We start from the raw sequence: 15,556 nt of genomic DNA, 5'->3' as shown, positions 1-15,556 counted from the left end.
TCACTTACTGATTAATTCTGTAGTCTAGACAACCCAGTACTTTTTGTAAATAATTACATTGGTTGGAAATTACTTAAGCCATTCTGGCAATAGTTTAGGGAATGCAGAATTTCATCTAATCTTTTGAAAAACTCATAGTTGAATTTGATAAGAAGGCTTTTCTCCTTATCAAATATAATTTGATATCTTATATAATTTGTGTTTATTTTGTGTATTTATCTTTAAAATGTACTGCATAACTTAAAAGGAGAATGACATTTCAGTTCTTAGTATAGAATCATTGGTACAGGACAGTATGATCTAGGCTGTGTATGGAAGTAAGTGAAAAATAAGGCCTCTGGATTGAGATAAAACCTGCAGGCAGATCCAGGTTGGTACTCTTCTATGAAGCAGTTTTTCCCTGGCAACTCACAAAATTGCATAAAACATAGTGCATGTGTATGCATGCATGCACTCTTCGCTTTTATCTGTTGAACATGTTTTGGGTCATAGGTGTGAATACCCACAGCCCAAGAAGTAAATAGTAAATGTTAGCAACAATGGTTAGTGATGGACGATGGAGCTGGGCCGAGCCTCTTTCATCTGGAAGCACCACAGAAGCATGGACCAAGAGCAGGGTGAGTCTTTCCAAGCATTCGGCACTCCAGGCAGTCTGCAGCTTGTAACCCTGAGTGACACTATACTTTGGAATTGCTCTAATAGGCAACACACTACCTCCTCACTCTCTTTTTTGTTTGTTTCATTTTTAAAATGTATGAGACTTCTTTATAATTTTGAGGGACATCTGGTCGTTGTAAGAGCATTTCAGTCTGTGTATGGTTGAAATTAGTCAAAAGCAGGGTGGTGGTCTGGACTAATTTTTTTTTTTTTTTTTTTTAGGATCCTGAATCTTAGTGCTAGCTGTACAAACAAATATTTGAAAGGTCTTAGATAAAACTTGTGTATATATTTTCCTGTATACAAAATGCTCCTTGATCTATGAGAAAGTTATGAAGGTTCTCATGGATATTATGAGGACAAGTTAAGTAAAGTTCTTTTGAGCTGCTGTGAGCTTCAGAAGTTAGGGGGGAAAAAGACAAAACAGTCACCTAACCGAACTCCGAGTTTATCTTCCATGGGGTGCCTTTCCTGTCCTGGTATCTAGTTCTCCCCACACTGCCCTCCCTCCCCACTCTTCTCAATCATCCTTCAACTTTGTAGTATTCCCAGTGTGGCAACATGTACTGTAATTTTTAGTATCCGGTGACTGGCACAAGGCCAAGTCCAGCTGTTATTTGAATTAAACTGAAGTGGAAATGATAGAGAGGATGTGGATGGAGTCACAGATTCTTTTTTTCTTTTATTCACTTGGCAGGTAGTGTTGACTGTTTCAAAGTTATTTGTATTAAAGAATGGATGTCAGTGAGAAAACAAATGAAGATGGTGATGTTCTGTACAGAGAATCATAGCTGTATTAAAATTAACTGAACTTTCTCTCATTTCCCAATTATAGGGAGTTAGACTTCAGCATTTTAAGTTATTGTTGGAGTATCCTAAATAACTTCAAAACGTACATTTGGTTGTACGTTTTTTGAAGACATGATTACTAGGAAGATAATACTATATTGAAGGTCTGAACTAAACTGTTAGCTTTCTTTCAAGCCTTATGTTTAGAAAGTATACAGTGTACATTTTGAAATGGCAGTTGATTTTGTAAGGTCTTCAGATTATTTTTGGAGCTACATCAGAAAATAAATGATGACTATTAAGTCTTTAGAAAGCAAATTATCTCTGTGTCGGAATTCTGGCTTTAGCTTTTGCCAACTTGTGTTAGGGAATAACAAATAAACATCACCATATAACATATGAGGAAAGCTGGTGATTAACGTGAATTTTAAGTCATCAGAAGTCTTCCCAGTGCTTTGCTCTAAGCTAGTTGAGCAAGACCAGCTGTTTGCAGCCCACCCCTTACCCCAAGCTCCTGTGCTGTGTTCTGAAGGCAAGCGGGAGCCCCCTTGGTTACTACCAGTGTGGCCTCTTAGCCGTCTGGTCCCTTCTCAATCTGCAGTCTTTGTTCCTTGTGGCTCTTTTTCTTCATCGTCTCCATAGATGCTTCTAATTACCCTTGTTTGGTACTTTAATTTAGGAATCCAATTGTTCAGAGATTTTTCTTTTGCCTTAACCACTCAGCTATCTAGTAGTTAATCATCTAGTTTTGGTTAATAGCTAAAAAACTTTTCCTGTTAGAGATCACTCGTGCATATTGTCTTTACATTTAAACTTAGGGCCAGGCATAGTGGATCAGTCACACTTAGGAGGCTGCGGCAGGAGGATTGCTTGAGCCCAAGAGTTCAAGACCAACCTGGGCAACATAGTGAGACCTCATCTTTACAAAAAAAAAAAAATTCCAAAATTAACTGGGTGTTGTGGGGCACACTTGTATATCCCAGCGATTTGGGAGACTGAGGCAGAAGGATCGCCTGAGCCCAGGAGGTGAGGGGTGCGGAGAGCCGTGATTTGCCACTGCACTCCAGCCTGGGCAAAAGAGTGAACCTCCAACTCAAAAAACAAATAAATAATAAACAAAGAAACTTAGGAATTGGGTCTAGGTTTGAGTGGTGGTGCCATCACCACATGGCTGTGGAATGTTGGACAAAGCTACCTAACTTCTCTAAGCCTCAGATCCCTTGTTTTGTAAAATTAGAATGGCAACATTTACATCATAGGGTAGTTGTTAGACTTAAAAGCACTCATCCACCAAACTCTCTGCTCTGCCCCCATGCCCTGCCCCTCTTCAATTTTCTGGAATCTTTCCTGTGGTTAATACATTTTATCCCAGGATATTGGATGCTCTTTAAGATCAGAATGCCAACTGTAATACAAATCATGTTTCCTTTAGATTTTTCTTCCTAGCAGAATCTCATGTGGTGTTAAAAGATCCTGACTCTGCTGCAGAAAGATGATAGAAAGTTCCACAGACTTTGCATTTGTATGGAGTGATAACTTCTAACCACACCTGCATCTTAGGTTGGGTTCTGTGTGAGATGCTTGGTACATGTGTGTTGACTTGCCATAGGTGAGAAAGAGCTGCAGCAGACGAATGGCAGCAGTCACACAATGGCATCTGTGGCTCTGAGTAGTTTGGTCCTTGTCATCCCTGGGAGGCTGGCATCACAGCCAGTGGTGGAACCGCCACCTCCACCCAGCGGCTGGTCCACTGTCGTCTTTGGACGAAAGAGCAGTGAGGTCAGCTGCCTGCTGAGGGGAAGTGGACATTGTTTGTGCTCCTCTCTGACTGGCACTCACCACCTCTGAAATAATGAGTAGAAACTGATACTTTGATTTTTTATCTTTAAAAAATTTCTGCTGTGGTGAGAGGAAGGGATAAAGCAGGGATCAGTGAAGAGAGTTCCCTGCTGTGGAACAAGAAGCCAAGCGTTTGGCCCAGCTTTGAATTTTTATTAGAAAAATGTCTAGGAGGAAAAACGACCCTTTGGTGAGAGTGTTTCATGTAGATTTTGAGTTTTTGTGTTTAAAGCTAAGGTTGTGCCTTTCACAGCCCTCCAACTCCCCACCTTTTTTGTTTTAGTGTGTGTGTGTGTGTATATATATATATATATATATATGTATATATATATATATAAGTATTATAGAAAGGTATATGAAATGACAACAATGAGAGCTTATCCTTACTTAGCTCCCAAGATGTGTCAGGCCCTGCTCTAACCACATTAACTGAATTAACTCACTTAATCCTAACAACTCCACAAGAATAAGGAACTCATCCAAAGTCACACAGCTAGTAAGTAGTGGAACTGGGATTCAGATCTTGGCCATCCATCTGTGCCACCTACAGTCTGTACTAGAAGATTGGTGCATTGTGAGTGGTAATATCAGTATCTGGATCACTTGTGTCTTCCTTGGTTCCCCTGTCTTCCATCTTTCCCTCTTTGTTTTCTGTCTTCCTTTCCCTGTGCTTGTAAGTAAGGGCATATTACAGAGCCAGGAAACTTTTGGAAAACAGGAACTGTCCAGCAGGTGTATCTGTTAAGGTGAGATTTCTTACCCATTCCTCCTAGCATGGAAGACAGATAACTTTTGGAAAATGAATCCATTTAACTGCTGTGACTGTTATTAAAAGTTGGAAATTATCTTGAAGAAAAAAATTGACTCTGGTGATTAGCATTCATATTTGCTGTGTCTATGTGAATGCTTCCCAGTGAAAATGATGATTCTCAGGCAGTCCCTTTTCACATGGAAGCTGGGCCTCTGAGTTGCTTTATTCCCTCGGTGCTGTCTGATGATGAGTGGACAGTACCAACTGGTTTGCACCATCATGTTACTGATGGGTGAGAAAGTTGGGAAGACATCCCTGTGGTCCCTCATCTAACCAAAAGTTGTACCAGCTTAGGGAAGAGCTATCTGTGGGTGAGACAGCCCTTTAGCAAAACTATCCAACAGCTATAGTGAAGCTCAATTAGGGGGGTTGTCATTGAGGGAGGGCTCCTGTCAGTTTCTTCAAGGAAGTCCTAGTTGATTAATAAGAGCTGCCCTTCTCTAGCCCTGCAGTCTTGTGATATTGGAGAGGAGGAAGAATGGGTTCCCTCCTTCCCGTGAGTTTGTGGTTTAATTTAAATATGAAATACAGAAATATGAAATCACTTGAAAACAAGATTTAGTTTGTATAGGAAATGGAGTTATTGGAAAGGAGTGTTAGGAACTTACCTGTTGGAAAAGGATGAACACACTTTCATTGTTGGAGTAAATGTGACACCCAGACATACACTCATACAGACATAGCCATAACAAAATAGGGAGGACATACTTGTGATCGTTCCAGTCTTCACTTCCGTAAATACATAACTAGTATTTTTAACTACCTTCTTCCACTCCCCATTCTGTACTTTCTTTGCCTTTAGCAAGCACCTCACATGGCCATGGTCCTTTGCCTGGCTCAAACTGTCTTTCCTGAAGGGGCTAGGCTATTCTTAGTTCTGCCTGCATTGGGTAGTTGTCATTTCCATTGATGCTAATCTCAGGGTTTGGTCATCTAAGAGATGCCCTGAGGAATGGCTCTCTTGTATTCCAGACATACCTTTTCTTTTTTTTTTTTTTTTTTTTTTTTTTGAGTTGGAGTCTCACTCTGTCGTCCAGACTGGAGTGCAGTAGCCACTTCCAGCCACCACAGCCTCGACCTACTGGGCGGCGATCCTTCCTCCTCAGCCTTCCAAGTAGCCGGAATTACAGGCATGTGCTACCACGCCCGGCTGATTTTTTTATTTATTGTAGAGATGAGGTCTTGCTGCCCAGGCGGGTCTCGAACCCGCGGGCTCAGGCATTCCACCCACCTCAGCCTCCCAAAGGCGCGGGATTACAGGCTGAGCCACCGAGCCCGGCTTGACATACCTTTTCTTACCTCTGTTGTGGAGTAGTAGTCCAGTTTACTTTTGGTAGGGTTAGTCACCCAGCCAGCACAGCAACTCCCTTCTTTGCCTGTTGAATCAGAGCCCTGAGGAGCCCAAAGTGGCCAGGTGGCAGTCTTAGCTTCCAGTTGGATGGAATCATCATTGTATCTCCTGGTAGAAGCATTATTCCGTTTGGAACTAAGACCTGTGGACCAGCAGAGCATAAGATTGTGGGGACAGAAAGCAGACATTTTGCTACTGGGTCACTAGGGTTACCGGTAAGTGGTGCCACTCCCATTTCCACCTCTTGATTCCTGGACTCATAAATCCTGGCTATCAGAAAAATACTACTGCACCCCCAACCTGCCCTACCTTCTAGTTGATTATGTCATGATTCAGCTGCTAAATTTTCTCCTTGGGTGATGAATCGCTAAGTTTTGTTAAGATACTGCACTCTGGAATGGGTATGTTGTATTTGCTTAGTAGTTGACAATATAATCCAATGAATTGAAATATTAGACCTAGAAGATTTCTTAGAAATTACCTAGGCCAACTTGCTTTTTCAGACAAAATGAAGACACGGGATGCTTTATAAAGCCCAGACTAGAGTTCAGATTTTTCTGTTGACAACTGAGAGTGGTTTCCCTGACCTATCTTTGTTCTCCTCTCTTAGAGTTGAGAAGCAGACTTTGCTCTAAAGTACACACCTGGTAGGTGAAATCATTATAATATTCAAACTATAAAATTTTAAGCAGTATGCCCAACTTAACTCTTTAATAATTGAATGTTTCTTTAGTAAATTAGTGAAGGATTAAGCCATAGGTAGATGGTTAAGATCAGCCTCTCTGTTTTTTGAATTTGAAGCCATACTATCACTAAGGTCAAGAGCACATTTAGTTCCTGCCTAGTGTTCTGGCTCCAGATTTACACTCTTGTGTTGGATGTTGGTGTGGAGGTCCCCCAGTGTAGTTCAGCAAGCCCCCAGCTGGGGCAGGTATCTCCCAACACCCTAACAGTTGGCCATCAGGCCTCTGCTTCAGACTTTTCCCGCATTCCACGTTCCGGCTAAAGGAGTATGCTTCTCAACTCTAAGAGAGGAGAACAAACATAGGTCAGGGAAACCACTCTCAGCTGCCAACAGAAAAATCTGAATTCCAGTCTGGGCTTTATAAAGCATTCTGTGTCTTCATTTTGTCTGAAAATGCTCTCCTTATTAGAAAGTTTTCTCTCATAGTAAACATTGGGTTTCTTAAAATGTGTGTGTGCCTTCTAGTTCTGCACCAATATTTTTTCCTGATTTCTGAGAATATTTTTCTTTTCTTTTTTTCCTTTTGAGTCACGTTCTCACTCTGTTGCCCAGGCTCAAGTATAGTGGCATGATCATGGCTCACTACAGCCTCAACATCCTGGGCTCAGGTAATCAATCCTTCCACCTCAGCCTCCTGAGTAGCTGGTATAGCGGGAAGACAGAGATGGTGACATCAAGACTATTATAGGAAGTGGCACTTTATTATGCTGGCCGGCTCAGCGGGCTCAAGGGGCTAATGCTTCCAGGTTGAGCCCCGCAGAACGGAAGAAGAGGTGTCTTATATCCTTGTTTAGGTAAGGGAGGGGGTCATGTTGAGCGATTACACATTCTCTTTGGAATCTTTTTTTTTTTTTTTTTTTGAGTGAGTCTCACTCCGTCACCCAGACTGGAGTGCAGTGGCCGCTCCCAGCCACTGCAGCCTCAACCTGCTGGGCTCTGGCGATCCTTCTGCCTCAGCCTTCCAAGTAGCTGGAACTACAGACTTGCACTACCACACCCAGCTAGTTTTTGATTTATTGTAGAGATGAGGTCTTGCCAAGTTGCCCAGGCGGGTCTCGAACCCGCGGGCTCAGGCAGTCCACTCACCTCAGTCTCCCAAAGCACGGGATTACAGGCTGAGCCACCGAGCCCAGGTTGTACTTAGCAAAATCAGGTTTTTCAAAGAACAAATGGTCTCCAGGAAATGCAAGGCAGCAGGGTCTGCAAGCAGGGTTGTAAACAGTCAACTTCAAAAGAGGGGTTTTGGATAAGTCTGTGAATTAGTTACTGTTTTGCATTTCCATGAGAGCCGTCAGTCTCTGGCCATTTTGCCTTTTCAAACAAAACCTGCCTGGTGGGCCTTTAGAACTTGCTGCTTGGCTTTCAAAAGGAAATATCTTTAACTGCTACCAACCCCTTCCTGCCACATCACTGGGAGTACAGGTGTGTGCCACCATGGCTGGCTAATTTTTTTTTAAGTTTTTTTTTTGTAGAGATGAGGTTTTACTATGTTGCCCAGGTTGGTCTCAAGCAATCTGCCCACCTCAGCCTCCTAAAGTGCTGGGGTTACAGGTGTGAGTCACCATGCCCAGCCTTAGAACAGTTTTCTTAGCTCATTTTGGATGGTCAAAAGATTTTGGGCTAGAAATTTCAACTTTCTAATTTTAAAAAATGTGAGCATTCTTCAAAAATACAGTAGTTTTTCCAGGATGAATTGGTGTTCCCAAACAATGAGCCTGCCAAATGATTCTGACCTACTTTATTTTTAAGGTAAGAAAACATGCTGGCCTAGGAACAAGCTCCTAGCCCTGCTCTGCCTACCCTGATTGGGTTCTTCAGGCCAATTAACCTCTGAACCTCAGCTGCCTTATCTGCCGCAAGTACCAGGCCATGGGGTCATTTTTGAGAATCAGATCCTTTTGTAATCTATCCATTTCCATACATGTGTGTAAGAGGTTAATTTCCTTGTTTTAGAATGGCACGTGTTGAGTCTTATTTGATGATTTAGCAGGGGTTTCGATAACAGTCTGAATAAGAAACACATGAAAGCCTATGAATGTGGTGTTGATAGTTTATGCTTTTTTATTTGGCATAGATACTGGACATAAATTTTAAGAAATTCAGGAATATACAAAATGCTTGAATGGAATTGTGTCGTTTGCAGATTTGTTTGCTTAGACCAAGGCTGTGTCCATCTAGTGTGCTAGTCATTGTGAAGATCATAGTTTGAGTTGCGATCTTTATTGCAAATTAGGATCCAATCTGAATGCACAGGGGGAAATTATCATCTACTAATAGACAATGACTTTTGCTGATTGCACGTGGGAGTTAGTGCTTTTTATTCAGAATATCTTACTTTCTCATTGAGGGTCCCTAATCCTACTCTTTTAGTACATCAAGAGATCTTCATTGGCAGCCATTTTCGCACCTAAGGCCTCTGGTTTGCCATGGTTTCCGAGAATCCCTTTCCATACTTGAAACACCCTTCCTGCTCTGGGAACACTTGAACAGGTGGGCCTCCACTGGGTCTCAAGAGTGACATTCTCACCCCAGAGCAGTGCTCAGGGAAGACTCAAGTTGAGAGTTAAGACTGAGTTGGTGGGTCAGGAGAGAAGTATGCGTCCCAGCTGCGCTGGCCCACCTGGGCAGCCGGACTAGGAGAGGAAACTGAAAAAGCACAAAAATCAAAGTGCCCTCACTACTGTAAACAATAGACATGATGCCTATTTCTTTCTTTTCCTTTCCCTTTACTTTTTAAACTCAAGCAGTGAGACTATCTTTTTAAAACGCTTTTTATCTATCTCACCAATTGGAAATATAATACTTATTGAGAAATTAATTAATATCAAGGTATGCAATGGAATCATGGTTGTTGTTGTTTTTTTGAAGTTGATTGGGAAGTAATGAGTAAAAGGAAACAGTAATACAGTGTTTAAATTGAAATTGGTTCGTGTGACACTTTGGTGTTGAGCATTTTGTGAATGTTTGTGAATCATGTTTTTCAAGGTAGGTCTGTATGGAAGCTGGTGTTTCTTAAAACTTTTTTAAAAATAAAAACTATTTTATCATCTTTTATTAATATTTTAAATTTCAAATAAAACAACTAGAAATCAGTGAAAGCATGTGTATTATACTTCCAAAAGTAGTTTTTAGAAAGCAGCACAGTTATGTTTAATATGCTTTTTAAAATGTCACATGTCAACTGGGCTCGGTGGCTCAGCCTGTAATCCCGTGCCTTTGGGGGGCTGAGGTGAGTGGATTGCCTGAGCCCACGGGTTCGAGACCCACCTGGGCAGCAAGACCTCATCTCTACAATAAATCAAAAAAAATCAGCCGGGCGTGGTAGCACATGCCTGTAATTCCGGCTACTTGGAAGGCTGAGGTGGAAGGATCGCCAGAGCCCAGCAGGCCGAGGCTGCGGTGGCCGGGAGCGGCCACTGCACTCCAGTCTGGGCGACAGAGTGAGACTCCAACTCAAAAAAAAAAAAAAATGTCACATGTCCCCTCACAACCTCCCTTGTCATTCTGGAATGTTCTTTCCTTCTTGAGATGCTCTAGTAAACATTAGGCTGTAATAAATCTGACAGTTAAAACAGATACTAACTAAACTATAACCATATGCCTCAAAAAGAATGCTCTTAATACTCTGTGTGCAATGTGTATCATACTTGTCAGCTATCTATATAAATTATACATATTTTTAAAAGAATAGCACTCTTAAGTGCTTTTTCATTACCAGTAAGGTAAAGTTCAAAGCCTTTAGCCTTGCTGTTGGAGGACACTGTTGGACCTAGCTTAATATTTATGAAATTTTTATCAGGGTAATAGTTATTACATTTTCTTTGTTGTATCAAGAATACAGGATCAACTAAGAAAAACTAGAACTTGAACATAAGACTGCTAAGTACTCTCAAATTAACTTAAACTATTCTAATAGGAATAGAGTTGTCTCATTGTGATTTTAGTTAGTGTTTCCTTATGACTAATGATATTGAACATGTTTTCATGTGCTCATTTGCCATCTGTATATCTTCTTTTCTTCTTTGGTAAAGGGTCTGTTCAAATTTTTTGCCTTTTAGAAAAAATTGGGTGGTTCTTAACTTGTAGTTGTAAGAGTCAAATCCAGACATGTTCCATACATTGTATTGAATTGACTTTTTTTTTTTTTATCTCTCTCTCTCTTTTTTATTTTTTATTTTTTTTGAGTTAGAGTCTCACTCTGTCACACAGACTGGAGTGCCGTAGCACGCTCCCAGCCACTGCAGCCTTGACCTGCTGGGCTCCAGCGATCCTTCCACCTCAGCCTTCCAAGTAGCTGGAACTACAGGCGCCTGCTACCATGCCTGGCTAATTTTTTTTTATTTTGTTGTAGAGATGAGGTCTCACCAAGTTGCACAGGTGGGTCTCGAATCTACGGGCTCAGGGAATCTACTCACCTCAGCCTCCCAAAGTGCTGGGATTACAGGCTGAGCCACCGAGCCCGGCTTTAGATCTCTTTTAATCTATAGGTCAAGCCTATAGGTTAAAATATCTGTTTTCCTTGCATTGGGAAAATCTAGAACGTGAGACATTCTATAAGATAAATGGATTTTCTTAATTACATCCCATGATGTTATTTAATGTGTTTTTTGTCTTCTGTAGTTTTGGTAAACTAGTTGGTTAGACTTACCAACTTCAGGTTTCATTGTTTGGGGTATTGCTATTGCTATTTTGAGACTATTTCATGCATTTCCATCAGGAAGTATGTAATATTTTTTTTGTGATGTTGAAATTGATCAGTGAGTTAGAGTTTATCGGTTTGATTTGTTCTTACTACATTCCCATCAACTTTTCACCTAATGATTTCAACAGCCATTGACAGTCATTACCTGGAGCCATTGCATTATTAGTAGTTGCAAAATGGTGACATTTAAATTTCATCCTTCCATATTAACTGGAATACTTACACAAATTAAAACTTTACCTCGTCACCGGTTTGGTTCTCATGGGGTACTATTTGCAAGTAATGGCAGGATAAATGTGGGATTTGTTTTACTCCCTTTTGCTTATTGGTTTTCAGAGTTATAGGTTTGTTATAAGTTGCAAGTGTCATTCTTCAAGGGTTAACAATGAGGATTTTATTTTTTAGTATTATCATGGATTCATAGATTTTAGCATACTTGTCTCAGTGCCCTATATGAATTCTTTCTGATGCTCAACTTGTCTCATCCTTGGTCAGTGAGAGCTCCTCCAACTTGGTTCCAGAGGTCTTTTGATATCTGCCTTGCCTTCTGGTATTGTTAGTCATAAATTGTGTTTTTTTCCCTACTTTATATTGATTGCCAAGAAAGAATGTTCAATTGAAAAGGCAGGCAGGTTTTACTCAATGGCCAAAGAAGAGAGAAGGGGAGCTCACACTCCAAAGGCACCTTCTCACCAGTGGGAGGTGAGGGAGCTCAAGGAGTTGGACATGGGGTGAGGGAGGTGTATAAGTATATGCAGGGTGGAGTTTCAGATTCATGACGCAGTTCACAGATTCTTCATGTATCGCCTGTACACAAGATGGTGGTGCTCTTAGGGGCAGAGATTTTTGGCATTATAATGATATATTAATAATTTAAAGGTAACTGGAAGTTATCTGCTCTGATCTGCACTGGTGGGTCTGGACTCGGGGGCATCTGGTTTCCTTAAGCAGCTGTGCCTGAAGATAAAGAGACTAGCATATGTCTCCTACTTATGAACAAGTTCCATTCTGAGAGCACATCGTAAGTCCAATTTGTTTGTAACTCCAACAAAGTTAGCCCAGGTGCCCAACTAACGCAATCAGCTATACAGTACTGGCAGCATCACCACTGCTTTTACACTTGCTTCTGGACATCTTGGGCTTGAAATAAAGACTGTACTACTGTATACAATACTATACAGTAAAGTACACAAAAGCACAATCACTTGTAGAGGATACACACATGTGACACTGTACACCAGACATGTGAACTAACTTACATGATTGGTATGTGAATGTATGTTTGCATTTTTGAAAGTTTGAAACTTGAAGGTTTGTATGTAGGGACTTAATGTAAAGAAAAACTGGTGAAGTTTTCTGTCAGGTTCTGTTTTAGTGACAGCATAGCAAGATGTCCCCAGCTCGTCATATAGCCTATTAATTTTTTATGTCAAAAGCTATTTACCCGGCCCAGTAGCATTGAGCACACCTGGGGCCAAGATCTTGGTTTCTAATATTGGTTTTCAATAAACAGAACCAAGACTGCACAGAGAAATGCCTATTTCAAGACTGGAGTGGGAATACACATGATGACCCTGGAGCATCTTGCACTATCAGAAAGTAGGATGTAGTACTCAAAAAAAAAAACAGGTTAAATGCACAACGGTGATGGAGGTGGAGGTCGCATGTCAAAGAGCTACAGGGGCCAACTGAAAGAACTCCTGTGGTCAAAGCTTGAACAACCTGAACAACAAAATAAGTGGAATTGTGTTGAACCGTAACCCAAACTATAAGTATTCATGATTCCATACTGACAAATAAATGAGAGAGAACAGGCAGATCTCCTGGCCAGAAGAGTTACAATTTGTGTAGATCCTCAACCCTCAAGAAGTGGGAACTCATCCTCCCTTAAGTGTGGGCTGCGCATTGCCACTTCCTTCCAAAGAGTACCATGTGGTAGTGGGGGTGGAGTGGGGGGTGGAGGTGGGAATAATCTTACAATGAAGAAACAGGTCAGATACTTCCTCAGCCAGGAGATCAAGGTTAGTAGTACTAGTAATAAGTCATGTTGATAGTTTGTGCTGTTGATATGATGTGATGAGAAGATCACTTCATCTCTGTGGTCCTCCTCCCAAAGACCCATAACCCTGGTCTATCATGAGAAAAACATCTGACAAATCCCAATTGAGGGGTATTCTTCAAAGTACCTCCTGAGTCCCACTCAAAGCTCTCAATGTCACAGCAAGCAAGGAAAGTCTGAGAAACTGTCAGTCAAGAGGGGCCTAAAGAGACATGATGACTGGATGTGGTATCCTAGATGGCATTCTGGGACAGAAAAAGGCCACTTGGTAAAAACTAAGGAAATATGAATAAGATGTGGATGTTATTCAAGAGTAATATATTCATATTGGTTTATTGTTTGTGACAAAAATGCCATACTCCTGTAAGATGTTAACAGTTTCATAATAGGAAAAACTAGGTGAGGGGTTGTATGGGACCTCTGTACTGTCTTTGAAATTTTCCTGTAAATCTAAAACTATTCTGAAATTTAAAGTCTATTAGAAACGTTTAAGAAGTTTATCCTTTGACAACAACTCCAAGAGCTAATATTTGTATAGTGCATCAAGGTCTTTAAAGACATTCATAGAGTCCTTCTTTCAGTGTCTCTTACAGTTTGTAGTTAGGCAAGGGAATTTTTTTAATGAGTGTTAAGCTCATATCTAAGAAGTATGTCTGAGCTACATATCTTAGCCACAGTTTAAAACAGAGTTGGGTTGATAAATATCTAAGAGCAATCTCTTTTGCATTTCCTGGGTTTTCATGTATTTGTTAATGACCACCACAGAGGGAATCCAAACACTGTGAAGCCTTGCTTAACCTGGGGGGGCAGCACTTTGTCTCTGTTAATATGCCTGAGGGCAGAGGGAGAAGTCTGCTTTGCAGCCCAAACAGAGCTGCCCAGCACTCTGTGCAAGTTACGGGGTCAGGCCTGGGGGAACTGCCCTGGGGGGAGCAGCTTAGGGGAAACATCAAGAGAAAACCATTAGAGTTATGTGAAGTGGAGTTGCCTGTTAGCCAAGTTGAGATGCTAATAGCGATACTGGATAGATAAGAAGTTAAGGGATTGAAAATAAGAATTTGGAAGTCATGCATGTTTACTCCTGACTGCAGTATGTGCTTCTTGGGGGCATGGCTGTGCCTTCCATATTTTCAACCCTCAAAGTCCTTGTGTTGTGTGGTTTCATGAGACTCAAGATTTCTTCTGGGAGGAAGCCATGGGTGAGGAGTAGGTGGTGGGAGCTCACCAGGGGCTTAAGCACAGAGCAGAGCATGGACCAGGATGTACCAGACTGAGTAGAATTTGCACATCCATGGTGACAAATAGAAAGAGAAGCACAACTTGTAATCATCTTCTGCCTGTCAGGTGGGAAGATCATCAAGGTCTGGCAGTATTGAGCATAGTTATGACATAAAGCAAAGGTGAACGGATGAGGGGATGTTGCTCTTCAGTTACTTTGGAAAATAACCTGGCAAAGTCCAGCAAAGGCAGAGCTGCTTGTGCCGTGGCCTAGTTATTCCACTTGTGTGTGCACTATTCCACAAGTATTCATAAGCAGAATGTAAGTGGACGTAGGCACAACCACAGCACTTCCACCACCAGATGTGTGGAGTTTTTCCACCCCAACTACCATTTCTCCAATTCTCTGGACACCAACCAAATGGCCTTCAGTTCAGTTCTGACACAAACTACCTGAAGTTAGTGCAGACACTGCAGACATCAGGGCTCAGGCCCACAAGACCGCTCCCACTTCAGAGGCCAGGCCAGTTTACTCACACTTCTGAATGACTTGGTTTTAAATTGGGGGTTCCCATGACTCTTTTTCCACCTGGGCTTGATAATTTGCTAGAATGGCTCACAGAACTCAAGAAGGTTCTTTACTTACCTTACCGGTGTATTGTAAAAGAGACAGCTAAGAAATAGCCAAATGGAAGAAATGCATAGTGCCACCCTCCCAACACCTGGATGTGTACACTAGCTTGGAAGGAAGCTCTCTGAACCCCAGCATGTAGGGGTTTTCATGGAGATTCCATTACTTAGGCATGATTGATTAGGTCATTAGCCATTGGTGATAGGAGTAGTCCTCCCTTATCCCCAGCGAGTGCCCAAATCCATGGATAGTACCAGACCCTCTGTACACGATTTTCAGTCAGTCTGATAACCAAGCTGGCTGCTAAGTGACTGACAAGTAGGTGGTTCTACAGCATGAATATGCTGGGCAGAGGGCTCATTCATATCCCAGGCTGGATGGTGGGACATTGCATGTTACTCAGAGCAACTCGCAATTTAACACTTGGAAATTATTTATTTCTGGAATTTTTCATGTAATATTTTTGGACCACAGGTAACTGAAACCGTGAGAAACAAAACTGTGGATGGGGGGGAACTGCTGTCACTCAAGGTCACCCAAGGTCAGGGGTGGGGCTGAAAGTTTCAGCTTTCCAATCACAGGGTTAGTTCCTCTGGCAACCAGCTTCCATCCTGAAGCTATTTAGGGGCCTCCATCCACCAGTCATGTCATTAGCTTACAGAAGCCACTCTTACCACACTGGAGATTCCTAGGGTTTTAGGAGCTGCATGCCAGGAACTGTGGACAAAGACCCAATGTATATTTATGGTGGGGA

The 15,556-nt window shown here is 41.6% G+C and overlaps 1 protein-coding gene across 1 annotated transcript in view; it reads left to right on the top strand.

Moving 5' to 3' along the window:
- Nucleotides 1-556: 556 nt before the first annotated feature.
- TULP4 (tubby like protein 4) overlaps nucleotides 557-15,556 on the top strand; it is a 103,137-nt gene continuing 88,137 nt past the window's right edge. The window contains exons 1-2 of the mRNA XM_008048978.1: nucleotides 557-617; nucleotides 3,056-3,225. Of these exons, the coding sequence (XP_008047169.1) occupies nucleotides 557-617; nucleotides 3,056-3,225 (231 nt within the window). The remainder of the gene's footprint in view (nucleotides 618-3,055; nucleotides 3,226-15,556) is intronic.

This window comes from Carlito syrichta, unplaced genomic scaffold (assembly GCF_000164805.1).
Source record: "Carlito syrichta isolate Samal-C Ts95f unplaced genomic scaffold, Tarsius_syrichta-2.0.1 Scaffold130390, whole genome shotgun sequence".
NCBI classification, from domain to species: domain Eukaryota; kingdom Metazoa; phylum Chordata; class Mammalia; order Primates; family Tarsiidae; genus Carlito; species Carlito syrichta.
The sequence above is the reverse complement of the archived record's forward strand: the minus strand, read 5'-3'. Positions and strand labels throughout refer to the sequence as shown.